The sequence below is a fragment of the Brienomyrus brachyistius genome, chromosome 10 (genome assembly GCF_023856365.1).
Source record: "Brienomyrus brachyistius isolate T26 chromosome 10, BBRACH_0.4, whole genome shotgun sequence".
NCBI lineage: Eukaryota > Metazoa > Chordata > Actinopteri > Osteoglossiformes > Mormyridae > Brienomyrus > Brienomyrus brachyistius.
In genome coordinates this window covers 21,185,300-21,212,143 of record NC_064542.1, presented here as the reverse complement: position 1 = coordinate 21,212,143, position 26,844 = coordinate 21,185,300, and the positions used below count along the sequence as shown (strand labels likewise).

At 44.7% G+C, this 26,844-nt stretch overlaps 3 protein-coding genes across 6 annotated transcripts; 2 read left to right on the top strand and 1 right to left on the bottom strand.

Annotated features, from left to right (window-relative positions):
- The first annotated feature begins 870 nt into the window (after positions 1 to 870).
- On the top strand, positions 871 to 10,935 carry LOC125750361 (pre-mRNA-splicing factor RBM22). Its single transcript, XM_049028085.1, has 11 exons — positions 871 to 980; positions 1,993 to 2,046; positions 2,245 to 2,274; positions 2,428 to 2,560; positions 2,741 to 2,841; positions 6,196 to 6,368; positions 7,581 to 7,781; positions 7,943 to 8,107; positions 8,256 to 8,344; positions 8,747 to 8,878; positions 8,976 to 10,935. The coding sequence occupies exons 1-11, from the start codon at positions 927 to 929 to the stop codon at positions 9,122 to 9,124; spliced, it is 1,281 nt and encodes a 426-aa protein (XP_048884042.1). The 5' UTR covers positions 871 to 926; the 3' UTR covers positions 9,125 to 10,935.
- LOC125750367 (myozenin-2-like) lies at positions 10,039 to 15,090 on the bottom strand. 4 transcript variants are annotated; one of them, XM_049028101.1, is made up of 7 exons: positions 14,860 to 14,998; positions 14,124 to 14,210; positions 13,925 to 14,027; positions 12,980 to 13,134; positions 12,054 to 12,210; positions 11,746 to 11,929; positions 10,039 to 10,985 (listed from the first exon to the last, which is right to left on the bottom strand). In XM_049028101.1, exons 3-7 carry the CDS (start codon positions 14,004 to 14,006, stop codon positions 10,802 to 10,804), a joined length of 762 nt encoding a protein of 253 aa, XP_048884058.1. In that variant the 5' UTR covers positions 14,007 to 14,027; positions 14,124 to 14,210; positions 14,860 to 14,998; the 3' UTR covers positions 10,039 to 10,801. The 4 variants fall into 4 exon arrangements, with proteins under 4 accessions (XP_048884058.1, XP_048884060.1, XP_048884057.1 ...); XM_049028103.1 differs by having other exon boundaries at positions 14,134 to 14,210; XM_049028100.1 differs by lacking the exon at positions 14,124 to 14,210 and having other exon boundaries at positions 14,950 to 15,090.
- A 74-nt stretch (positions 15,091 to 15,164) lies between these two features.
- LOC125750372 (soluble guanylate cyclase 88E-like) lies at positions 15,165 to 26,844 on the top strand. Its single transcript, XM_049028108.1, has 19 exons — positions 15,165 to 15,305; positions 16,951 to 17,118; positions 17,368 to 17,508; positions 18,040 to 18,179; positions 18,362 to 18,496; positions 18,618 to 18,741; positions 19,350 to 19,469; positions 19,661 to 19,745; positions 19,846 to 19,932; positions 20,338 to 20,455; positions 20,997 to 21,126; positions 21,932 to 22,078; positions 22,503 to 22,649; positions 22,830 to 22,986; positions 23,101 to 23,210; positions 23,355 to 23,444; positions 25,132 to 25,278; positions 25,402 to 25,539; positions 25,725 to 26,844. Exons 2-19 carry the CDS (start codon positions 16,999 to 17,001, stop codon positions 25,881 to 25,883), a joined length of 2,295 nt encoding a protein of 764 aa, XP_048884065.1. The 5' UTR covers positions 15,165 to 15,305; positions 16,951 to 16,998; the 3' UTR covers positions 25,884 to 26,844.

The window sequence follows — 26,844 nt, the reverse complement described above, 5'->3', positions numbered from 1 at the left end:
CACAAACTTACACGTTGTCGGGAAGTCAACTAGGCATAAATGTGGCTAGGCTGAACTTCCGAAGAATGAAAGGTAATTAGGGTTGCCAAATTATGCACAAACATTTAGATTTATGTAACAGTTTTATTACCTTGTAAATAGCCTGTATGGTTTGCAAACTGCCCCAACAATTTCGATGTAGCTAATTTTAGGTTTATAATGGAATAATATAGAGTTGCCGTAAGATTTCTTGTGTGAGCGTGAGAGTGTAGAAGCATGAGTGTCATGCCACATGCGTGAGAGTTGGCAACCCTGGAGAAGTGACTCTGAGCCTGTGTTTGGTTTCACATGAACTGGTATCCAGGGTGTACCACCAGCCTTGTGCCTCATGCCACCTGTGATAGGATCCAGGCTCTACTCAGGTCCAGGTTCCCCATAACTCTGTACTGGATAAGCAATCGGAAGATGGATGGATTGGTGAGTGGCAGAAGGTGATGTCCTCAAAAATATGTGTGAAGAAATACAAAATTAGAAATGAACAACCAATAAAAGCAACAGACAAATAAAATAATAAATAAAAAATTAAAAACAATAAAAAAATACTAATGTTTGTCAATAACAATAGCAAATATTAATAAAATCGACGAATCAAATGTAAAGGTGAAGCTCTTTTGTGTCATGAATAGATATTAATGAGGCCAACAGACGTCATTAAAATTAAAAAAACACGGATGCCTATTGCAAACAAAATCTGCGAGAAATGCAAGAAATATTGCAATTGTGTACAAACAAGACCACATCAAGTTATAACGGTAAATGCTGTAATTACCGGATGACAGTTTACAAAATATAACGTAACGGGTACTATACCTTACTTCTGATTCGTGCACTGCACTCTGGGATACTGATAGGCTGGCGCGTTGCATTTTGGGATAGCTTGGCCAAAGATGGCGACGTCTTTAGGATCCAATACGTACAACCGGCAAAACTGGGAAGATGCGGTACGTTTGAAAAACACAAGACAATTTTCTTTTCACTTGTTCATTACACGGTTACACGTGTTTAAGTATTGCGATCTCATTAAATGAGTCTATTTTGAAATGTACAGTCTAGAAGTTGAGTTCTAGGCCTGTTTTTCTTACAGAGTTAGCCGGCCTGCTAACCTCCAATGATGTTTAGTCAGACATGGAGGAAAGAGCATGTGTGTTTCTGTGGGCATTTGTTGAGTCTTTTAGCTGATTTTGTCTATGAAGTGCTCCATGTGGTCTCGTAATTTTTGATATTACAGAGTTTTATTTATGTCAGTGATAAATAAATAGCCGTTAATGCAGTATACTTACCACGTCTAAACAGATAATGGTTTACTTTAGCATGTACTAAAGGGCTGTCGAGTTTATGTATTCCTCGGTCCTCATAGAAATGGCATTTTAAATAATTAGGAGTGCACTTTACTGTGGATGTGGGGTATAAAGCTGCCCAAAAACTGTGATGATATCTGTACAGCTGCCCCATTGCAGGCATGCTGACACTTCATAGACTGTAAAATCATGGGCAGTGCGCCTTCAGTTCGCAGGACATCGAGTTTTAGTCACTCTAGTGTAATCGTTTGTTCAAAGTAATTGACTTCCTAGTACTTCTTGGTGTCCTATTTATAAATAACTGCAAAACAGTGTCATGTTTTTAAAAACAGTAATTCAGGTTATGTTGTGGTAGTCCCCGGACCGGTCGTGTTCAACCAAGTTGTAGCTTGACACTAGTCTGTTGCTAACCGTGGACGTTATTTTTTCTGGGTAATTCTGTACCCCCACTTCCTTGAGCTACTTGGTTGCACCTGGGTTCTGCCTGCTTCAGATGAGATTTAACAGGCATACCTTTCATACCATAATTGAGAAATGCGTAATCCCACAGTCCTGAATTATGCAAAAGTTGCTAGTAAGTCATCCATATGTCATCCGACCCATTATAGTTAACTGGCAAGTGGTGTGATTGTTTCTTTGTGAACTTTTTATGCAGGATTTTCCCATCCTCTGCCAGACTTGTCTGGGGGAAAACCCCTACATCCGTATGGTAAGAAAGCTAACTAGCAATGGCCACATTTGCTTGGCATCCTTTAATGTGTCTTGACCATTGATCACTTATAAAATTATCCCCCTAAGACATCATGTTGTAAATCTCTCCTCAATCTAGTCTCTCTTCTAACTATGTAAAAAGTCACCTGTCATGCTAATGTGAATGGTGTGTGTGTGTTTTTCAATCCCTCCGTAGACCAAAGAAAAGTATGGGAAGGAGTGCAAGGTAAAGAACTGGACCCCATTTCAGTCATTATGTTCTCATATGCTTGCAGCTGTTGTTAGTTTGTTACTTATGAGGTTAGTTTGAGCGACAGTTAGGTGCTCGAGGCGTTGTGTTTTTGTGATGGGCATGTTGTGTGATTCACACCCCCCACAGATCTGTGCACGGCCCTTCACAGTGTTCCGCTGGTGCCCGGGGGTGCGAATGCGCTTCAAGAAGACTGAGGTGTGCCAGACGTGCAGCAAGATGAAGAACGTGTGTCAGACGTGCCTGCTGGACCTGGAGTACGGTGAGTTTCCGCTCAACGGGAGGCCTAGTTTACCTTACCAGTGCATTTCCCAGTCAGCTTATGAAATGCTGATTTATTCCATGTTGTGTGGTCATATTAATGTGAAGTATTTCTGATTTAGTTGTTATGCCTTGTAAATTTCACAAATGAGGTATTTTGTCAATGAATGTATTTTGTCAGGCCTGCCGATCCAGGTGCGCGACACGGGATTGGCGGTCAAGGATGACATGCCAAAATCAGATGTGAACAAGGAGTACTACACCCAGAACATGGAGAGAGAGGTAGGGTGTCACTGAACGGGAATGTGCAGGCGTAGCACAAAGCCTCAGGCGAGCTGCATGCCTTGTGGTCATGTGACCTTGTTGCCACATCCCTCGAAATGTTAATACTGAGCTCGGGGTGCTCACGTGGCATTTTATTCAGCTGTGGATGTGTCCTACTTTTTCCTGACTTTTTGACCCCCCCCAAGTCTATCATTTTGCCGGTCAGAGGGGTCTCTGGCTTGTTCCTTAAGTCAACACTGTCTGTGATTTAAGAATTTTTGTTCCCTGTCCAAACCGATTTGAAATAGGTGACATTTAGTAGGCCTATGGATGACACCTGTTTTCACTGGATACATGCATTTGCTTGCTAAGTCACTTTAGATTGTATGGTTAGTTGTGGTTTCAGTGGAGTGAAATGGAGCTTGTTGTAGACATTTATTTTGGTGATATCACCTAAAATCAGGATCCTTTGGCACATGTATGCCTTGTTCGGAACGGGTGAAATGCTGACAGATTTCTTTAGGGGGAGTGCCAGAGAGACAGCTGTGAAGGGCAAATTATTTTGGTTGTGTTGTCAAACCAGTGTTATGGGCACAAATATAGATTTGTTTGTTTTTTGCTGTGTTCTTGGCAGTTGCCCCTCCCATCACCACCATCAAAGGAGTGTGTTCTATGATCATTAAAAATATGTATCTATGTCACTACACAAAGTAGAGGTGTAAAAACGCATCATGATGAATCTCTCCTGACAGGCTATCTATGGTGATTCTACTTCTTTGATCAGGATCAGTTGCAATTGATTTTGGGGGGCAACATCCTCCGTGCTGCGACAGACGTGCAAGGTAGCATGGCGAGCAGGTGAATTTCCTGATCATAGGTAGTAAGGTAAGGCTCATTAATGTCTGTAAAGGAAGCGCTACTTAATGATGTTTGGGCTATAACGCTTTTGGGAGACTTGTCGTTTTCTAGCGCAGAGTGCTCACTAATGGCTAGCATAATCATAGCCATGATTGTTTCCGGGAAAACATGATGTTTTCGGGAAAAACCTCTATTGTAGTGCAAAAAAAGTCATGTTTGCTAGTTACGATAGCAATGGTGAAGGCTCTGGGGTAACCAGCTAGCTATGTAAAATGTAATGTTAGCCTTAGAGATGCGTGATGGATGGTTTAACAATCAGCGTTTGCTTAATAAAAATCAGGCTATTGGGCCGATGTCAGTCCAGTATTGCCGACTTTATTAAAACTTTGTATTAAAAGTTAGCAGCATCAGTGCTAAAGACTCAGCAGCTGAAATAATGGAAATGATCGCACAGGATGGTCAGCCATTTTCCGTGGCAGGGGACAAGCTCGCAAGATTAATAATTCATTATGAAATCTGGCCCGAAGATCGATCTTTCGTTTTTCACAGAATAGACAATGATGTGACGTTATTCAGCTAATCTGTGCCGGCAAGCTGGGCAGGTTTCATTGTCGGCAAATGCCCCCAATCCCCCTTCGACAAAAGTGGCTAAGAGGTTAGCCACATGGGTGCACCGCTAGTTAGCCTTGCTGACATCAGTAGGTCTTACTTTGTTTTATTTTTTTTTTCTCTCTGTACAGATCAATAATTGCCTTTTGGCAGCTTACACTGGCTTATTTTCTCTGTTTAATAATAAGAACAATAAAAATTAATGTTTCGAGGCTCTGCATCGTATTGTATTCATAGTATGTAAGTTTCCGTGGTCATATTTCAGATTTTTTTTGTTTTTCCGTGAAGTTAGTTTTGAATTTAGGTTCTCGGAATAACCAATTCATGAAATCAAATGGAAATTAAAGTTTTCTTATGCAGTAAATAATCCCAATATAATCGTAAGCGAGTCACCTTGGCACCAGTGATTTATACCCTTAACACAAAGGCATGTTGCATGTTAGCGGGTGGAGGATGGGAGTTTATGCATAAATGAACGACAGAAATTGACTTGCTGTAAACTAAGTAGAAGAGGTGAACGGTGCTGCTCAGTGAAACAAGCTTGTAGCCTGTGAATACAGTCAAACCTCGGATTGCAAGTAACTTGGTTTGCAAGTGTTTTGCAAGACGAGCAAAAATTTTAAATAAATTTTATCTTGATAAACGAGCGATGTCTTGCGATACAAGTATTATGTATAGGATTTGTCTGCCTAGCGTCACGTGATCACAACTCGGCCGATGGTGGTTCTCTCTCTCTCTCTCTCTCGCTGTGGGATTGTGGGTAATCGTTTCCCATGCTCAGTCTCAGTCAGCGTCCCTCACTTGTGTAGTCAAAATTTAGTAGGAAAGTACGACCCGAATAAGGGTGTAGCAGTGCGAGTGATGAACCTGTTTAACGACACTGCAATGTCCACATTTCCACGAATTCGAAAAGGAGGCAAAAGCGGCCGTCACTGGACAGGTTCCTCGTTAGTCGCACAAAAAGGAAAAGATTCCAGTGAGCCGACAGATAGCAGTGATTCCGTTAGTAATGGTGAAAGTCGTCCTACAAAATAACCCCCCTCTTCTCGTTTCCCTCACACCATTCACGATTCTTTTCAAAAGTAAAGTGCAGGTTACTTTTGTTTTATGTATTTTTACTTTATATTTTGTATAAATTTTTTAATGAATATTTTTGGCTTGTGGAACAAATCATCTGAGAAAAAGCAAACTTTCCAGAAATTAATAAAGGTGTGTTTGTTAAGGTAAACATCATGTGGCACCCCCCCCCCCCATTGTTTTTCGCTCGCACTGGTATTTTCTTGTACTACTTTTTATAACCACTCATTTTGTGTAAACCCCCCCACTGTAGGTTCATTCCCTGGAGACCTATGAATCACACAAAACACTTTGTATTCCTTTTATTCCCAGCCGGAATATTTACAGTCCAGATCTGCGCTCTTGGCGTAAATTATACGAAACATTCTCCACTAAAATGTATAGATGATGCTAGTAGTTTCTGATGACTGAATGTCACCTCCCCAGCCCCAGATCAGTCACGTGGCTTGGCGTTTTGCAGGTTGTTTGCTGGGAAACATTTCTACATGGTCAGACTTAGCTGTGTTGTTAAATAAAAGCCAGTACTCTTCTTGAGTGAGAAAAAAAAACTCGATCTAATTTCTCTAAGAATTGGCTGGACTTGTTATGAAATTACTCTTCTGTTTTAAGGCCTGCGTTGCGTGGCTCCTCCTTGAAACTTAAAGCAAATTATCTTGCCGATTATCTTGTCTCCCTTTTGACCTGATCTGTTTCAAAATGTAAACGTGCAGAGCAGAATGAAAGCATTCTAACCCTCTTTCCGCGATTTATGTGTGAAAGCTACTGTCACAGTGACTGAAAACGATGGTCGGGAATCTGCTGATCTGACGGGACCCGTGACCCCTGCAGATCCAGACCTCGGATGGGACGAGACCTGTGGGCCAGCTGGGCAAGGTTCCTGGTTCCAGCGACATGCTGCTGAAGCTGGCCCGCACCACGCCGTACTACAAGAGGAACCGGCCACACATCTGCTCCTTCTGGGTGAAGGGCGAGTGCAAGAGGGGCGAGGAGTGTCCTTACAGGTGAGCGCCCCCTCCCCTCCCCTCCCCTCCTAACCTCGTGTCTGCTCCCAGTGGGTGGGTGTGGATGAGTGCAATGACTTGCTCGGTAAGGTGGTCCCTTCGAGTCTCAAGCCCTGCCAGCCCAACCTTGGAGAAACCACATCATTGGAGTTGCATCAGTAATATCTGCTTATATAAACTGTGGTGATGTGGGTATTTTGCAATAAACATTGTGATATTTATAAAGCAGAACAGATTTGAAAATGTACCCATAATACACTATATGTACCAATAGAGACTGTCGGATAAGTTGGTGTTGCTGTGAGGTGTGACGGCAGACTCAAAACTCTGCGGACAAATCACTTGCTGCTCGATGTCTTCTCTGTGGAAACCAAAATATTTCCATACAGTGGAAACATAGTTTTTGCTCTCTATTCAACCCCTTACTCATTATTGTTAAATTTCTCAGAAATGTATCATGATTGATTGTCTGAGCGCTTGCAGGGAATCATGCAGAAGAAAGTGACAATAGACTCTCTGTATTCAGCCAGTCATTCATTCATTTGAATTAATCTATTTGTTTTACATATTGCAATCAATGTTAATTAGTTAATAATTACAATTGCAAAATTTCTTTGCAAAATGTATTGATAGCCTGAGCCAGGCTTGGGTGGCATTATGGAGAAACGGTATACCACGGTATTTTGGGACACCCCCCTCCCACCTTCCACGCTCATTTTATCACCAAGACTTCTAAATACTGGAATAGCGTTTCTGAAATTACCATCAAAATATTGTACTAGCGATATTGATGTCGCCCATCACGCAGGCCTAGTTCTGTCTATAGTGTCCCGTCTCCTGTGCCCTGTGTTCCCTAGGATGGGCTTCAGCGACACAGTACTGGATAAGCGATGTAGGGATGTGTGCATGTTTTTTTTCTTTTCTTTTTTTCTTTTTTTCCCCAGGGTTTTCGGCAAGACTGTCTAAGCATAGCCCAGTGACCATGAGATAGTGACAGTGTAGTACTATTTATATACTCTAGGGGGTGCCATTACACAAGAAATGTTTAAATTTTACATTATTAAGTATTTTTCCATAAATGTTTACAATATTTTAAATTGGTACATTTTATAAAAGTTTTTTTTTTTTCTTTACATGTAGTCGTTTTTATGTGACTTTTTTTATAACTCGTATTTCCGTTCATTTGCATGTACTTTGTCCACCTCGCTGCAGGCATGAGAAACCCACGGACCCAGACGATCCCCTGGCCGACCAGAACATTAAGGACCGTTACTACGGCATCAATGACCCTGTGGCCGACAAGCTGCTGAAACGGGCCTCTGCCATGCCCCGGCTGGACCCGCCTGAAGACAAGACCATCACCACTCTGTATGTGGGTGGACTGGGAGACACAATCACCGAGATGGACCTCAGGTGAGGGTCGTCCCTAGTGGGACCTGGACCCATGAGCAGGCAGGGCCTTGCAGTCTAAGCAATAGCAAGAGCCTGTTTTTATTGGATGGTAGAGCGGATCCAGATAATATCTTTGTTATGAACACCCTGTTTGGTTTGGATTGGTTTCTTCCATTTCTCAGGAACCACTTCTACCAGTTTGGGGAGATCCGCACCACCACCATAGTCCAGAGGCAGCAGTGTGCCTTCATCCAGTTCGCTACCCGGCAGTCGGCCGAGCTCGCCGCTGAGAAATCCTTCAACAAGCTCATCATCAACGGCCGAAGGCTCACCGTCAAGTGGGGCAGGTGAGGGCAGCGCCCAGCTTCGTCTTGTGGTCGACCTGTGGCGACCCTTCAGCTCACGAGTCATGATTTTTGTCCTGTTAACCCCTATTACCCATTCCTGGAGGGGGCGCTCTAAGCTTTACAGCCTGAACTTGTCTTTCTGTTTCAGGTCCCAGGCTGCACGTGGCAAGGAGAAGGACAGGGATGGGCTGAGCGAGTCGGGGATGAAACTGGAACTGGTGCCAGGCCTTCCTGGAGGTGAAAGAGAGATTTCATCCCAGGACTGCATGAGAATGTTCATCTGCTTAGTCCAGAGAGCTTGGAGGGGGGGACACTTTAAATTGGATAGATGCATAGGATTAGTTAACACGGATGATTCATACATAGACAGAACCTCAAGGCTGCGGGTAGTGATTCTGGGAAGCTCTCTCTTGTGGAATCGGCTCACTTCTGGGCAGTGTTCCATAAAGCAGGATTTCTTGCTTAGCCGGATTATTTGTTGGATTTAAGGTAGCTAAATATAAGTGAAGAAAGATGAAGTTCATCTAGCTTGGACTACCTTAAATCTGACAAGTTATCTAGCGAAGCAAGAAATCCTGCTTTGTGGAATTACCCCCCTGATTTAGTGTCTCATCCTTGGCTGCTTCTTCTTGCCTATAGCTCTGCCTCCACCCCCATCATCAGAAGAAGATACTTCTGCCAACTACTTCAACCTGGGCCCCAGCACATCCCCCTCCGTCATGAACATGAGCCTACCTCCGCCACCTGGCATCACAAACCCACCACCTCCAGGTACTCCGGGCTTGCTGTGGTCCTCCAAGCCACTAAAGGAACTCCTAATTAAGTAGTGTAGATGCATTTATTTATTTATTTGTTCTTCTTGTTTCAGGTTTTGGGCCTCCCATGTTTCATTCCATGGGTTCCATGGGTCCTCCTCCACCTCCACCCATGTCCTTGAGACCTCCTGGTCAGATCCATTACCCTTCCCAAGATCCTCAGCGCATGGGTGCCCACGCCAGCCGCCACGGTGGATCCTAGTTTTACGGCTGCCTTGGGAGTCCCACACCTCTCTAGTCTCTTAAAGTGGGAAATGGCTTTTAAAATGGCTGGTTCCACAGTTACTTAATACGTTTTCCAGTTTTAACTCTAACTGAAGCTAAATAATATAAATTAAAACATTCCCCAGGCTTCAAGTTTTTAAGTCATCAGGCAGTTACTTGAATTGTATTGTTTTGCAGAAACCGTTCATTTTTATTGAGGTCGTCTGTGTCGGTCTGAATTCTGAGATGGGTTAAATCTTTGAGACCCTTGGATCTGTGCTGTGTGTAAACCATGGCTGTGTCCCTCTGGAGTTTTTAACAGTCCCCTCGTCTGTGGGTCTCAGCCTGCAGTACTGCTTTGTGTTTGGGGGTCGGAGTCGGTTTGTCGGTGTGGTTTTTAGGGAGGTGGAGCAGAAGGATGCTGACTTCTGTATTGTGAAAAGCCTGGTGAGAACGACCGGACCCAGATGCCAGAAGACGAGTACAGCACAGTACAGGAATTGTGACTTACGGAGACACGCACGTCTTGCTCCTGACCTTCAATGTGACTCGCTTGCCGGGAAATAGGACTTTTTCTGAGTGCTGAACATGGAGGCATATTTCCTGGTTTGCTCGTCTTGCTTAAAGCATATTTGCTGGACCCTTTTAAGGAACATATGTCATATATTTACCGTGGAAACCGTATTGTCACTTATCCCCTGCATTTGTCATTTGATAGTTGGATTTTTGTTTTAAGTCTTGGATATGTATCTAAGATATTCAGCAGTGTTTTCTAAATGTCTTCCTTACACCATGTGAATCCTGAAGTGGTCAGGAGTCATTCCTCCTCCGACGTTTTTCAGGTCCGGAACAAACCCCCGTCTGCTAGTCGTTTGTCATTCTCTTTAACGTATAAAACATTTTTCAATAAAAAAAGCTGTCATAGTAATTTATTTCTCACAGGTCGTTTTTTTTTTTTCTTCATTATTACAGACAAACTCCTTTGGACGATTAGACACTGGTGTAGCAAAACATAACTTTTTTTTTTGCACCTTCTACAGCTAGATGCTATAAACAGCAAACATTTTTAATTTGATTGTGCTTGTTCTTATGTGTATTTATTTTCTGGAGCAGGATTGTATTAATATCATTCATCCATTTACAAAAACATAACTAAATAAAAAACGGCAGCATAAGAAGATTTAGTTATCTAATTTGACCTGTGCAGTAACTGATCTAGCCCTGTTTGTGATAGATTGTGTGCTTGTGTATTGATGTTGCTGTTCTGGTGAGAAGCAGGTGGCTTGCTGAAGATCTGGGGGTATTCCGTTGTTTTCATTGTGTAAAGGCTTTTTCAGGGGTAGGGTTATGTCTGTATTATTGGGGATGCCTGTCTTGCTGTGAAAGGCATGGATTTCAAAGATGTTCGTTTGTGTCCTAAGCAACAGAGATCAGACCTGGTATGTTGTACAGTGTGAGCCAGGAAGACCCAGCTGGTGTCTCAGACTCAACCCAAAGGGTGTCTTCATAGGTCTTTCTACGTGGAACCTTTAGAGGTAATTTTTTTTCAGGTTTTCCCACATGCTGGAACATGGACGGTGTCACTGTTGAATGTCGTAAGAACCATTAGGTGATAGTCTGGTCATTCAGTCCCTCATAGTGCAGCTTGGTGTTTTCAGGCGTTCTCCGCCCCGGCTCACAGTTCATTAGACTCTGGGGTGTACAGCTTTCCCCAGCCACGTGGCGCCCGGTTAAAGTTGGGGCGATGGGCCAGGCGGTCCCAGGTCTTGCTGGGTTCTGGTGGGGTTTCCTGGCACTCAAACACCTGGATCGGTGAGATTACCTTCATTCTCGTGGGTCCTCCAAACGGCACTGGGGCTCTGGGGAATAGGAAGTGTCTGGATTGTAGTCATACCGTTTATTATGTGCAGTTGCAGCAGCTACAGAAATTAAGTATTATGGATGGTAGATGGATGATAGATGATATGGATGATAGAGAGCAGTGCAGTGACCACATAAATAGTCAAGGGTTTGCTAGTCTGTCACTGTATTATTAAGGGATTTTGAGGATTGAGCTCAAAAGCCTAAGGATTCCTATCTGCCCCTTTAGATGTTTCTTAACATTTTGCCATCATAGCCAAGAACGACTGCCGTGATGGACCTGGATCAAGCGTTAAAAAATACGTCCGACTCCCCAAAAACCACGTAAAGAAGCAATACATTGTTCTTTTGACTATCTCAGCAATGTGACGCAATGTTCTCTGCAGTTCGGAAATGCGATCCCTGGTGTGCCCAGTCTGTCCCGGGGGTACTGAAAGTTACGCGGTGGCTCAGGGTGTTGTCTTTCCACGCCACGTTTTAAATAGACACTAGATGACTGAAGTCCAAGAAGTTTGCAGCGCAAACCATGATCTGGTTTCCACTTGGACGACGGAATGGAAATATGAACAAATGCCAAGTTAAGCTCAGAGCCACTTTTAAGTTGATAAAAAGTAGTTTGTCATATGTTTTCGACTTCAAACTGTGCACAACTGCCCATTTGCTTCAACTTGTGGGTGGTCGTTGTCTATGAAGGGACCATTGTTTTGCTCAGTTTTGGAGAAGGTTTGATGAATCTAAAGTTGGGCTTCCTAAACTCACCTGTTGAAGCATCTGTAATTGGCTGGCTGGAGTTTCTGAGGTGGCTCGGGAACCTGGGAGTTAAGAGTATTGAGGAGTTCCTCGTTGTTTCCGAGAGCTTCTCTCCACGGGGAGCAGTAGGACTTTGGGATCACTGTCACGTTGAACTTCTCACGAGGGATCTCCTTCAGAGGCCCAGAATAACCTGGGCAGGGGAGCAGGGACAACTTCTGAAAAGAGGAACTTGGATAATGCCGCACGAACACCACCATCCTTCAGCACCCTGGAGTAGCTGGAGGAAGTGAGCCGTGGGGCTGGAGCGGAGTTACCTGGGGCCAGAGTGCCCGGGTTCCCTTTCTTGGCTGATGCCTTATTCAGCGCCGATGCCAGGTTGTGCCGCCCTGGCTGGATTATTAGCTCAGTGCGAATGTTCTCTTTCCCCCCAAGGATGCCTCGTGATTCCTGTGTCTGGTTCAGCTCTTGGTGCTGCAACACATGAGGATTTATTCACAACTTTAAAAGGGAATCCAGCCCGTTACTACATGTTTCCAACTCAGCCAGCTTCCAACATTCATCTATCTCTTTCATAGTGGCCACTAACGAGATTATTTAGTCACCACCATTATATAGACCAGTGGAGCGGGGTTGGCTAACCTAAAAATCCATCCATCTTCTAACCACTTGCCCTGATCTGAGTTGCAAGGGAAACCTATCCCAGGCAACAGTAGGCACAAGGCTGGGATGCACACACACACACACACACACACACAATCATATGTTAGGAAAGCTACCTGCATATCACTGCATATTACTGGAACATGCCATCTTCACACAAAGAGCATGGGCAGGACACAGACCCTCAACCCTGGAAGCAACAATACTGCCCACTAAGCCGTCATGCCAACAAATAAATAATTGATTCATGGTGATTTTAAAATGAATGTGGCTTTTTTGCAAAGGTTGACTCACTACCGCCGTAGAATAAACAGACTGTTTTTCCTATGCCAGTTCAGCAGTGCAGTTGCATCACCCATTTCCGTTCTGCTGTGCCTTTCATTATGTTGCAGCCTTCCGCTTACAATAGTTCTCCACACCAGGTACCAGCAACACAGCAGAAAATGCGATGGGGCCTAAAACTGTTATAGCTGAGCCTTCTGGGGCCACGGCTCCCAAACTGCCAGAAGCAAGCTTTTACAGCGGTTCTCGGCGATCTCGGGAAGTTTTCCCAGCAGACAGCCCATAGCTGGTGTCTTACGCTTCCAGAAGCGTCTGCTGCAGTCTCCAGTGTGAACCTCTCCACTCTTCTCTGCCTCTCCAGAAACATACGTGAACCCCTGTTGGACTGTAGGTTCAGCTCCTCCATCTGCAAGTCTCTTGGTATGCTGATCTTCTTCCCCAAGTCCAAGCGTTCTGGGGCAAACAGACATGCAAAAAGGTACTCCTGACAAATACTGCAAGCCTCGATTGACACACCATTGGCAGTGGTGATAAATTCAAAGTGGACGTATTTTCTTTGTATTAGAGCCACATTTAGTAGGATTTTCTTTGTTACATGCGAAGAAATGCCCTAAAAACAGGTTTTTTTTTCTGAATTAACTTGTATGGTGCCAATGTTTTTTTTAAGCATGACGTCAGCCATTTTGAAATTGACTGTTCTAACCTGGCAGTCTCAGAATAGACTCAAGGATACACTAAGGCTTATGTCTGTTATGGGTACGGTTGTGTGGGTAACGCATTATAAATAGGCTGTTCTCAGGCATGTTTTTGAGGTAGGTCTTCTTGGCAACAGTTACCATATTTCTGAGTCTGTGCCAAAAACTGTCAGGAGCTGCCTTGGTGTGTCGATATAAACTGCACCACGGACGTCACATTTGCTCTCCAAACATGCGCTGGAGTCGAAGTGAGAGCTGCGATCATCGGAAAATCGTACGTTGAATGAAAACTCCTGGACTATGCCTGGAATGATCAGCCTGTCTAGAGTTTCCTTTCCTGAGTGGGCAGTCATGCTGGAATACAAGATCATTCCAGTCCACAAACATCAAGAAGCTTCTTTTGAAGGCATCGCAATCTCATTCATTGATAAATGGTACCGTGATATGCTATTGATCCTAAAAACCTGATTTTCAAGTTTAGCTATATTATTAGGACCAATAAGGAAAAATAAGGTTCTTTTTTGTGTTTTATTATTATTATTCTTTACCTCCCCGAGCTTCCTTTGACAAAATCATGGCCTGTTGCTTCTTCTGCCTGGTCATGTCACCATACGGCTTCTGCATCTGCATCTTCTACTTTCTGGTGGAACACTATGAGGAAGAAGCATCAAGTCATTGATCGCTTCATGCCACATCAAACATTCACAGAGGTCTTTGCTAAATACAGTCCAAAAATAAAACATTTACATTTATGTACCCTGAAAATCCATTCAGCATCTTCTAACCGCTGACCCCGGACAGGGGTAACAGAGCACGAAAGTTCAGTGACCCTGACTGGAGTGATATGAAGGTTTAACAGCTGAAATAAAACACCTGAGAAACTCATAAAAACAATGTCAGCATCACAGTTATGTTAATTACAGTGTTAAGAAACATTCAAAAACTGAATTCATGCCAAATTGTTTTGCTACATACATATAGATTTTAATCTGTACTCTATCAGCTCCACTCTAGTAGCATAAGTATCCAATATGCCATAACGTAGTGAAATCATGTTCCCCTTCTCACATAACTCATCAGTCATCGCCTAGTGCTAACCTGTGGTGATAGACGACCTGCTGTCTCACTCCCCTCTCTTTAGCCTCAATATGCATTGCACAATTATCCACGTCTGACAGACGTCCCTCATCCACAAAGCGACGAAGGCATTAAAACGAATGAATTTAATGTAAAGCTACGAGAGATGGCAGCTGGCTCAGATCCCATGGCATGATTCCCAACCCATGAAGCAAACTGACGAATGACATGCCAGGAATGATGATGAAGACTTAAAAGTCGTCGTTATGGGCCTGACAGCACGTCTTTAATAAAGCAGGCAGCGGGAGATATCGTGTATCTGACATGGGCCAGAAGTTTGTCGTTCCCAAGTCACTTCAAGGCAGGAAGTTAGAAAGCCAAGCACTGCTCAGAGAGCGATTCTTACCTGCTGGTAGCTGTAGACGTACTGGTACAGCCGTCTGCTTCTGGAAGCCTGTGGGGGTTTCTTAAATGGGTCAGTGATGCTTTTGCTTACCACTCAGAGAGTGTCCGTCTGTAGGGTAACAGCTGTGCTCTGCTCCCTGTGTCTCCTGGACTCTTACATCACGGGTTTATTTTAGTCAGAAGATGGACTGTTTGGCGTAGAGGGCGAGAAGGATTTGGATTCACGCCCTCTGCCTCAGCATCCCGGCTAATAAAAATATGATCCGGGAGGGGTGGCACTCGTGCAACCGTGCGAAGAACAGCTGACACCGTCCAGGCCGTGACACTGGACCCCCCCGTCGCTCTGGTTTGAGGGCCACCAGAAATTCCCAGTGCATACATGAGAGTTGACATCATGGACAACACCTGTGCACTTCCCTTCCTGCCCAAATTTGTCGAGCGGTCAAGGCAAGTTCAAAAGTCAACAGCAGTTAAAGACCAAGGATTCACATTCCTGTTTATAATTATGTTATATTCTACATTTGTCATGGCTACTGGATTTGTAAAACGTTCGAGTCATTTCTCTAGTTGTCCAGTCAACCTGCATCAGCTTCCGTATAACCGTTCAGCAAAACGCTGATGTATGTTTGAACACATTGCAACTCCAGGCTGAACAGGAAATCTCTATTCTGCAGTTTAGATTGACAAAATGGCTTATTGATTTTCTTCCAAAAAGACGTGGCAGACATGATGAAATCGCTGTCACGTTCTCACTGAAAAGTACTGTAAGATCTTTACTTAGACAGCAATTAGGCATCTGATAAATGAATTGGAAGTTTATGTGTTGTCATTTTTGACGTAAGCTTCTGTTTTTAAGATACTGAAAGGGCAATAATTTGAAAATTTGAAAAAAAAAAAATTGTCACCTGAGAAATATTCTTTAATATGCACCACTATCATTGAATCAATGGCACACAGGTTAATGCCAATCGCAAGCATATTTTAGCTCAACAATGCAAAAGAGAAGAAATTATTATGTCATGCTGACAGTATGTCATAACCTACCCTGATAAATTTTAAGTCTTTCTCAACCACAGAACATGCCTGCTTAGTAACCTCTCTTACCAACAGTCATGACCAATGCTTGAATGTTTATGGCATTCTGGGAATATTGATGATTATCTGATTGGTGAGTCTGACTACTCATTTTGTAAGCGTACACTCATGTAGAGTGATGAGAGCAAATTTATGGTTTGAACACAAGGCCAGCTGTTTACCCAGCACCCTAGAACTTTTTTTAGGGGAGGAATTGAACCAATGACCTTCTGCGCAATGGGATTTGAGCCAATGCCCTTCTGAGCAATGGGATTTGAGCCAATGGCCTTCTGAGCAAAGACAAACTCAGCCACACACCACCCCTCAGCCTTGATAGAACTTCCGAAAATACAACGAACTCATCATTATCCCTCTGCGTGTAACAATTTGGTAAAAGGCAAAAGATTTATGTGAGAATAAGAGAGACCAGAGTCATGCGAGTAAATATGCGTGACTCTGCAAATATTGACAATCATCTGTCTAATAAACTTCACTGATGTGAAAGAGGTTCACAGAGGCTATGTTTGTGAGACTATGTGGGTAAACATGCATGAATCTTCAAATATTGATTATCATCAGTATGATACATTTGCAGTTCTGAATCAGGATGATAGTGACTGCGTCTGTGTCAGTGTGTTTGTGAGACACTCAGCATCTGACAGGTGTTTCTGAAAGCAGTTCTGGGTCTGGTCCTGTCATGTAGGAGTGGAGGAGGTATAGAGAGCCACCAGGCAATGACAGGTGACACCAGGACAAGGCTCTTGCGACTATTTAATTAAGACCAACTGCCTATGACTCTGCCAGAAGGGTCTGTGAGCTCAGAGAAACCAACAGCTCCTTAGAGAAGAAGACAGGAGAGGGTATTTACTGTGCATGTGTCATGTCTCACAAATTTTTTAAGGCTTTTAATTTGCTAGCAACTTCATAATAAAAGTCACCCCGGACACCACAACAGAAGGCAGAAGGACCTACTATATTATCCTTTTCTTCCTCTCCTTGCTGTTGCCGGCATCTTCAGGAAGCAGAGGGTGAGCTTTACGGCCCCCCCCACCCCGATGGTAACACCATGTACGGTTTACTGTGTGAGAGCCTCCACGACTTCATCAAGGAGTCGTACGGGGACGATGTGTGGAAGCTGGTGCGAGAGCGTGCCGACGTCAGGCTGCACTCCTTCGTCACACACCAGGTGCGGCCGGGGGGCGGGGGGCGGGGGCGGTATCACGATTACGGGGGTGCTGTGATCTGGCGGGGCTCCGTGGGGTTTGCAGGGTCTGGAGTTTTAATCGTGGGGTGATTATAGGATGTGAAATTTTGAGGGTGGGGGCTTTAAGCTGGACAATGTCACCATGCTTTGAAATCAACATGCTTTTGAAACTGGAACCTGTCTGTAACCCCTTGTTGTATATCTGTGAACGAGGCCCTGTCTGTCCACCAGGTGTACAGTGAAAGCGTCATTCCTCGTATCGCCAAAGCGGCCAGCGGAGTGACGGGGACTCCGTACAATGAGCTCATGAACTCGTGGGGCGTCTATTTCCTGGGCTTTGTAGGGAAGTATGGCTACGACAGGATACTGAAGGTGGGGGCGGAGTTTAGAGCAGCTAAGCTCCAGTACATTGGTCTGTGCGTCCGATGTCAAAGTAATGATATGTGTAGTTTTCAGTTTAGTCTAGTTAGTTAAAATTTCAACATTACGACTGTTGGGTGCAAGGTCAAGTTGGGGAAATGATAAGTTGTCATGAGCTCATGAACTCGTGGGGCGTCTATTTCCTGGGCTTTGTAGGGAAGTATGGCTACGACAGGATACTGAAGGTGGGGGCGGAGTTTAGAGCAGCTAAGCTCCAGTACATAGGTCTGTGCGTCCGATGTCAAAGTAATGATATGTGTAGTTTTCAGTTTAGTCTAGTTAGTTAAAATTTCAACATTACGACTGTTGGGTGCAAGGTCAAGTTGGGGAAATGATAAGTTGTCAGTGTTAGAATAACTGACACTAAAGTGTACTGGGATGGTCACCCCTCAGTGTGTGGTCATGTGTGTCAGCATGATCACCCGTCTGTGTCAGATCTTGCGTTTTGGGATGGTCACCCATCAGTGTGCCCATGCATGTCAGGTCCTGGGGCGACACGTCCGCGACTTCGTAAATGGACTGGACAACCTGCACGAGTACCTGCGCTTCAGCTACCCCAAAGTGCAGCCCCCCACCTTCTTCTGCCAAGAGGAGTCAGCCACGGGGGTCACCCTCCATTACAGGTCCGTCACAGGATAGAGAGAGAGCCAGGCAGGGGGGTGGGATGTGGAAAGTGAAACAAGGTAAAGAGGGATGCGAGGAACAGGAGGGGAGGAGCTAAAATATGGGGAGTAAAGACACTGCGTATCTCTCGGTGGGGCTGGGTCCTAGTACGTCTATCTGTTGGACCTTTGAACCCCTGCAGGAGCAAGCGGAAGGGCTACCTGCACTATGCCATGGGCCAGCTGCGGCAGATGGGCAAGCAGTTCTACGACACTGACATCCACGTGGAGGTCCTGTCCGAGCAGCTGGTGGGGGATTACTCACACGTTACCATGCGGTCAGTCTCCATTTCAGCATGTGGCCCAGCAGCCTCTCTGCTTGGTCCCAGGCTTCTGGCTCCTGGCTAAGGCTGGGGTCCTCCCTCTTCCACACGGCTGCCCCTCTTTGTGGCCCTACAGGCTGAACTTCGACAACTCGGCCTACCGCTACATCCAGAAGGAGGATGAGGAGGAGCAGGAAATCCTCCCCATTACCAGCGACTTCTTCTTCGAGGTCTTCCCTTTCAATATTGTCTTCCGACAGGTATGTCCTTGTACATGTCTGTATGCATCTCTGTGCCTGAAAATCCTCCATTAAAATGTTTAATTGTAAATACTTTTATAGAAAATAGAATATAAATTTAAAAGAAAGCCTTTTATTGCCATTGTACTAGAGCACGGATGCTACTTGTACAAGGAAATTGCAGTGGTCACTTCTGAAGTCCAGACATATACAGACATATGCTGTGCTTTCTTGATGACAACTGTAGTGTTTTCAGTCCAGGAGAGGTCAGAAGAGATTGTGGTGCCCAGGAAGGTAAAGGTGTGGACCCTCTCCACGCAGTCTCCCTTGTTGTAGAGGGGAAGTGGATCTGCAAAGCTTTCCTGAAGTCCAGGATGATCTCCTTTGTCTTGGTGGTGTTCAAAGCTAGGTTGTTTGCTGAGCACCACTCAGACTGGGGACTGGTTGACACTGGGATAAGGTCGCTGGTGACTGTGGCATTGGAGCCTCATATAATGGAGTCTTATAATGCATCATAATTGGTTATACTGACTATAATAATGCAACATGAAGGTATCTATAGTGCATTATAAATGACAGCTTCATAGAGAATCATAATGTTTTAAGTGTTACCACTACAACTCCCTCAGGACATGGTGGTGCACAACGTTGGCTCTGGTCTTGCCACCGTCTTTCCTGACCTGGATGGGAAAAAAATCAATGACGCCTTCTTGCTTGCTCGGCCCCTGGTGGAGTTTACCTGGAACATGGTGAGCCACTGCCTTTGGTGTAGCATAGAACTGGAGAACCGATAAGATCCCTCCTGAAGGAGATCAGCGAAATTGACACGAGTGCAGACAATGCAACTTTAATGTCTAATAAGAAACTTTGTATATGATGCTGTTACCAGTATCTATATTTAACTACAGAAATTGATCGTTTTTCTACTTTGCCCACCTAGATCATTTCCCACCCCAACAACCTGTTTGAGATCATGTCCAAAGAGCCGGTCAAGAGAGAGCGGAACCTCCACAACCGAGCCCAGAGTAATGCCCGCCTCGAAACCTCCCTTGCCGATGGTCACATGACATCCTTCCCTGTAATCAAAGGGCCTCAATCCAGCTAATTTAGTTTCCTCCCCCCCAGACTCCGACTACGAGAACGCCAATCGTTCGGCAGATGTGGACGTGGAACTCATGGCCTTTCAGTCTATTATCGGAGATGATTACAAAGGTCATTCACTTCACAAACCTTACATGCTCCGCCCACTTTGCAACTACATGGCGAACATTAAAACTGCAAAATAAGATACGTCGTGCTGTTCAGGCACACTTAATAAATACACAAATCATTTTATTTGGATCTGGAACGTCTTGGCTATAGGAGGATCCTTAATTAGACATAGACGAATGCGCAAAGTATGAAGCGTTTCATCATCCCGGACCAGCAGTGTTGACAACAGCCATCAAATCAGAGTCATGCTGTCATAGAGCTTTCTCTGCAAGAAGGAGAACCTTCGGTTTGTGAATTCGAGTCCCACAATAACCGTTGACACTTCACAGTCCTCGGGTGTAGGGATAGAGGATTGGTGGGTGGCCCCACTTGGGTCCTGGGGCTGAGGTGATGCTCTTTCCCCAGATGGCAACAGCGCCAATACTATGGAAAGCTGGGGGGATGGGAGCCGGTGCCTGAAGCTGAAGGGACAGATGAGATTCATGCCAGAGTGGGAGTCCATCATCTTCCTGGGGACACCAGTGTAAGGGTTGCCGGCACGTCTGCCTGCCACTTCCACACATCCATGCTTACACTGTGCCCTGCTGCCTGCACCTGTACGCACTGCTGCCCTTATTCTCCTAAGCTGGCTTTATCTTACTCTCCAGATGCCAGCCAAATTCCGCTGATTTTGTCCTATTCAGCCCCAATGACATTGCTTGTTTTGCTAGCTTACTGGACTGAATCTGCATACCATCCTCATGCACTAGTGGCCAACATTGTGGTGCAGAATTTTATTAAGCTGTTGCGACAGATACTTATGTACATATGATGTTTGTAACATTATTCGATTGTCATAAACATGACTGTCGATATTTGTGCAGTCATTTTTAAAGCATGAAATCCAAAATATTAGGTGTTTCCACAATTTTGGGCACTAGCGTATGCTAGGGCTCTGATTTGCATGAATATACCAGTGACCCTGGCATGCGCACACAGTTTGTTACGGTTGCTTTGTGTCTCACATTCTTATCTCCAGTCTCCTCTGGTGAGTGAGCCCCTTGGTGCCTCCTGTGTGCTTACAGGATGGAGAGTCTGAGTGCCATGTTCAAGACAGGCCTGTACATCAACGACCTGAGCATGCATGACTCCAGCAGGGACCTGGTTCTTGCTGGAACTCAGCAGTCTGAGGAGCTGAAGAGAGCTCTGATCCAGGTACCGATCTCATCCTCTTGAACAAAGCTCCATCATTTGTGCAGCTGGCATGTCTCATATACCACGTAACTGACAGACAGAGTACAGGCAGGTCCCCGGGTTAATGATGTCTGGCTTACGGACAAGCCGTCCTTATGAATGGTCTGTCATAAAGCCTATTGTAATAAAAATTCCAGTTAAGCAATGGTCTGTATTAATGAACATGCACATTACTTTGTGATGCTCATAAAAACATTGTTTGGCTTCAGCGGTTCCTAAACTTGAAGTTACATTTAATATTACAGTATTATTATAATTTTTTTTTATTGTTATCTATCTATCTATCTATCTATCTATCTATCTATCTATCTATCTATCTATCTATCTATCTATCTATCTATCTATCTATCTGTCTATCTATCTGTCACGATCAGGAAGCACGGGTTATGCGCACGGGAAGGCAGACGGGCAGAAAGCAGACAAGGCAAGAGAATCTTGGGGTAAACGGGGATTTAATTTCGGGCAGGACAAACGGAAGTAACGGGCAGGTACTGACATTGACAACATCAATGACCGACAACCAACTGAGGCAAGACAGGGACTGAAATAGACAAGACTGAGCAAAATAACGAGACACAGCTGGGTACGATCGGGGAAGCACACGTGGGTAATTAGGGGGGCGTGGCACACAGGAGGGTCGTACGAGCCTAGATCTATCTATCTATCTATCTATCTATCTATCTATCTATCTATCTATCTATCTATCTTTACTGTCACATTGACAGCCAGGCATTTCACCTTCAAGTCCCCCCTCTGTATTATTCAGGAGCAGAAGAAATCCAGCAAGCTGGAGGAGAGCATGAAGATGTTGGACTATGAGATGAAAAAGACAGATGACCTCCTCTACAGGATGATCCCCAAGCCAGTGGCAAAGAGGTTACGCAAGGGGGAGCCGGCCGTGAACACCTGTGAGGTTAGAGCACCACACCAAACCAGCCCCTAAAGGACCATTGTGTGGAGATCATCATATCCAAGCTAGTTAATACATAAGACAGAATACAATTCCATAGCTGGTCTGATGGTGTTTAATTAAAAATAAAATAATAACAAAGAAAAGTATTTTTATTAGTGAACGGTATGAAGGATAAATGGATATGAGTTTCCGTTTACCTTTTAAAAAAAAAAAAACAGGTCGATGACATGTAAACAAAGCACTATTGTAATATTAAATCCTGTTTTCGGGTCCGGTGTCTCTGAACACCATATCTCAGCCTGATAATTGTTGGCTTCCACAAAACTAATAAATCATCTGTATGAACAAGAGAGACACATTGGGGACTGTTCTGCTGTGGTTGTTTCGGGTCTGAGAAATCTTCTTTCTCTGTGTCCCTGAGCAGGTGTTTCCAGATGTGACAATCCTATTCAGTGATGTGGTGGGCTTCACTCGTATCTGCAGCCACATAACGCCGATGCAGGTGGTCTCAATGCTGAACACCATGTACACGCTCTTCGATACGCTCAGCGAGAAGCATCGTGTTTTCAAGGTCTGACAGTGGGTTGGTGTGGGTTGGGCAGGTGGCCTACGCCAGCATGTGTTGATGTATCAGCGCTTTCTATTATAAATGCCTGTGGTCATACCACCTGAAAACTTTTGTCAGGGGCAGCTGTAGACTGCAGGCTGAGGATCTGGAGTGGGCCGTACACACAGAAATTTCTCTTTTCAGGTAGAGACCATCGGTGATGCCTATATGGTGGTGGCTGGAGCACCAGAGAAGACCAAGTACCATGCACACAACATCTGTGACATGGCCCTGGACATGGTGCGGTCCATAGATCACTTGAAGGATCCATCCAATGGAAACAACATCCAGATTCGAGTGGGTGAGTCTCCACGGGCCCAGGAAGGTTGGAAATGGGTATGTTCTTCAATGTCCCCATTTAACAAAGATCTCAGGAGATCTTCATATTGATTACTTGGAACTGTTTGCATTTCAGGCATCCACTCCGGGATGGTGGTGGCTGGGGTGGTGGGACATAAGATGCCACGGTACGGTCTCCATGGAGACACGGTTCACACTGCATCTGCAATGGAGAGCAACGGGAAGGTGAGATGTTTGTGCTTGAAGGAATAGTATGAGTTTTTTGAGCGATTTTTTTGAGATGGGATAAACGTTAGCTGCTCACTGCAAATCAGCCCTTCAAGGGAACAAATAGAACTGATTTTTCAGTCTCTTCTCGTGGGTCTGCAGGAGATGCATATACAGTTGAGCAGTGCTACCTATGAACACCTCAAGGGAAGTCATTTCATCTTTGAGAGGAGGGGCACTATCACAATCAAGGTGAACGTTGCCATTGTTGTCCGTGTTTAATTGTCTCCACTCCTTCAGCTGTACACAAGTACGTTACTGCCATAGAAGAACTGCTCTAACAGCAAGCACCTTTAGAGTATATTGAGAATATATAGCATTTGCTATCTGGTCCCTCTGTTGAGAGAATTGGTTATTCTTTGAGAAATCATCCATCCATCCATCCATTTTCCAAACCGCTTATCCTATTGGGTCGCGGGGGGTCCGGAGCCTATCCCGGAATCAATGGGCACGAGGCAGGGAACAACCCAGGATGGGGGGCCAGCCCATCGCAGGGCACACTCGCACACCATTCACTCACACATGCACACCTTGAGAAATCATGTTAATCTATATTACTAATATTACTGACACTTGGTTATAGGTGGCTGGCACTCACAGACTAAAGATCCCTTTAAAAATATCTCCCTTTTCTAAGTTTTGATCCATGCCGTTGCTTTTGTTTGTTGGTAAGTGACATGCACTTGATTCGCCACCAATTATGAAGCAACCATTGCCATGTCATGGCCAAAAATATCGGCACCCCTGCATTTATGTCAGAAAACGCACCACTTCTCCCAGAAAACCTGTTGCAATTACAAGTCCATATTGCCAGCAGCTGTTAACTGCTACAGGTGAGTTGAAAGGAGCATCACATGCTTGAAATACCCATCCATACATTTTCCAAACCGCTTATCCTCCTGGGTTGTGGGGGGTCCGGAGCCTATCCCGGAAGCAAGGGGCACGAGGTAGGGAATAACCCAGGATGGGAGGCCAGCCCATCGCAGGGCACACTCACACACCATTCACTCACACATGCACTCCTACGGGCAATTTAGCAAGTCCAATTAGCCTCAGCATGTTTTTGGACTGTGGGGGGAAACCGGAGTACCAGGAGGAAACCCCACGACTACATGGGGAGAACATGCAAATTCCGCACACATGTGACCCAGGCAGGGACTCGAACCCAAGTCCCAGAGGTGTGAGGCAACAGTGCTAACCACTGCACCACCATGCCGCCCCGCTTGAAATACCATTTCTTCCTCTGCTCTTTTGTGTTCTTCCTGTGCCAACAAGAGAGATAACTGACGTTACCAAAGCATTTGTTATTGCCACAGTGGTGCGTTTTCTGACATAAATGCAGGGGTGCCAGTATTTTTGGCCATGACTGTATCAGTGGAGGCTTTCAAAGGAACGGTTGACTGACAGTCTGACCAGCTATAGGGTCTAGGCCAGGAAGGGCGAGATCCTACGCAGGAGCCATGAGGATGACATTTATCCACATGGCTAATGAGGTGACTCTCTTAGACAGATTGACAAGCTCTGTCGGGTATGATTACTTGGGAGCAGAATTACTGATCCTCGGGATCAGCTGATGAGAAACAGCTGTAGTGCTTTGGATGTACGCCAAAAATACACAGACAGGAAAGCTAATGGGTTCCTTGTTGATATGTCGAAATTAGCTTTCAGCTATCAGCAGGGGTACAGATGTCTCTTATATCAAAAGACTTTCAAAGCGCGGATAATTCCTGCTCTCAATAATTAGCTGCTGGTCTCTGCAAGTGGTAACCGATTTTATGGGTTTGCTGAATTTGAATGCATGACATTTATAGTTTGGTGAAATTATGGGTAGAGAAAACGTATTTAAAAGCATTTGATATTCTTTTTATGTGTCACTCAGGGGAATGTAGAGATTGAGACATACTGGTTGAAGGGCAAGCGAGACAAAGATGGTAATGCCCAGGCTGCCTGCCCTCAGTTTGAAGCACAGACCATCAGCAAAGCTACCATCTCTGCTTCAGAACCACCTATTGATGAGGATGTGTTGGTATGAAATAATTTGTCTACAATCATTACCAAACATTCCTCCGGAGACATTCATAATCAACCAACATTCGTGATTTTTCCTAGATATACTTTTGATCCTAACTGCGGTGATCTGTGCGCTCAGGTCTTCCCGTCAGTGGCGGGAGAGGATGAAGACGATGCCAAATCCGTTCGGTCCCACCGCATAAAGACGGAAACTTCTGGAAACTCCTTGGAGGAGTCTATGGAGGAATGCAGGGTGGAGGAAGCTTCCATGAGCAAGGTGAAAGCCTGAGCGGTCAGTTTCAAGAAACATATACTCAGCAGAGCAACAGTACTCAAGAGAAAGTTGTTAAAACTCAAAAAAACTATTACTTTCCTTTCTGAAAAAAACAAACAAAAAAGACAAAGATATCTGGCTCATATATGGAAGTGAATCCCTGTATTCCTGTTCCTCCCCACTTCCAGTCCCACTACAAGGAGGCACTTCAGGACAATGGTCTGCGAGATCCTCACACTGGGTTAGACTCACCCGAATTTGACAGCAGAGACTCCATCATGGAGTCTCCAAATGGCTCCTGCTATTCCCGCAACTCGGATAAGAGCGCAATGTGTTCTGTGTCCTAAGACGGCGTTTTGTTTCCCCCAGTTCCCTCCTCTGAAGATTAATTCAGTGTTCTATCTTTAAACGTTTAATTAAAGGGTGTTTCAGTGGCTCTCTGTGTAGCGCTGCCGATGCACACCTCCCAGCTTGTGAATTCCAGTCCCACCTGCCCTTTGTGTGGAGGTTGCATGTCCTTCCTGTGTTTTACAGGCTTCATCCTTCATCCATGTAGATGCAGTTAAATTTTTGGCAGTCTATAGAGTCTGATCTTTCATGCCCTTTGATGGACTGGCGTCCTGTCATAGTTTTCCCCAGCCTTGTACCCTGTGCTGCTTGGGAGAGGCTTGAGGTCCACAATAATCTGGTATTTGATATGGGGGTGAAAGACATTTTTGCACAGCTTAAAAGAACCAATCAATGCCATTTCATTCCACATCTCATACCAAACCTGAGTGCTGATCTTTCCAATGTGTTCAAGGACGCATAATACATATTGATTTTGTCAAATGTTTGTTTTATCCTCCGGTAGTTTGGTAACGCGTCACATTTATATACTGTAGCATATCAATATCCATGCCTAGAGATCAGGAACTGAGATGTTCTCCTGACCTACAAATGTGCTCTGTTGTAATACGACTGCATCATATGGATTTAGTAATATGAGAATATGAAAGATTAACGACATTGAGGCCCTAATAGGTTTTTCTGCATGGTACCTGCCTGGCATTCCTTCAACATGACTGGGTTGTTTGTGTAAAGGACTGTGCACCGAGGGAGGAGTTAGCATTAGCATTAGTAGGATGACAGAGCTCTGAGGAAACTCCACATCAGTAATGGGCAAACTTGATGTTTTTGATGTCGAGGGTCTGTAGAGTATGTTTGTTTTTTGAGACTTTAATACAGTAGTCTCCACTTCTCTTGTCACAGGAGAAACAGCACGTGGGCTTGTTAACTGAGAAGAAATTAAGAAATTAAACTGTGTGA

Coding starts and splice junctions, on each gene's coding strand:
- LOC125750367 (XM_049028100.1), bottom strand. CDS start 14,006: ATGCAGATGCAGAAGCCGTATGGTGACATGACCAGGCAGAAGAAGCAA. Junction 12,211..12,979: donor CAGCAGACGCTTCTGGAAGC/GTAAGACACCAG, acceptor CATGTGTTGCAG/CACCAAGAGCTGAACCAGAC. Junction 10,986..11,745: donor AATTACAGATGCTTCAACAG/GTGAGTTTAGGA, acceptor CCTATTCCCCAG/AGCCCCAGTGCCGTTTGGAG.
- LOC125750372 (XM_049028108.1), top strand. CDS start 16,999: ATGTACGGTTTACTGTGTGAGAGCCTCCACGACTTCATCAAGGAGTCG. Junction 17,119..17,367: donor ACTCCTTCGTCACACACCAG/GTGCGGCCGGGG, acceptor TCTGTCCACCAG/GTGTACAGTGAAAGCGTCAT. Junction 18,742..19,349: donor TCAATATTGTCTTCCGACAG/GTATGTCCTTGT, acceptor CAACTCCCTCAG/GACATGGTGGTGCACAACGT.
- LOC125750361 (XM_049028085.1), top strand. CDS start 927: ATGGCGACGTCTTTAGGATCCAATACGTACAACCGGCAAAACTGGGAA. Junction 2,561..2,740: donor CCTGCTGGACCTGGAGTACG/GTGAGTTTCCGC, acceptor GTATTTTGTCAG/GCCTGCCGATCCAGGTGCGC. Junction 8,345..8,746: donor GGTGCCAGGCCTTCCTGGAG/GTGAAAGAGAGA, acceptor TCTTGCCTATAG/CTCTGCCTCCACCCCCATCA.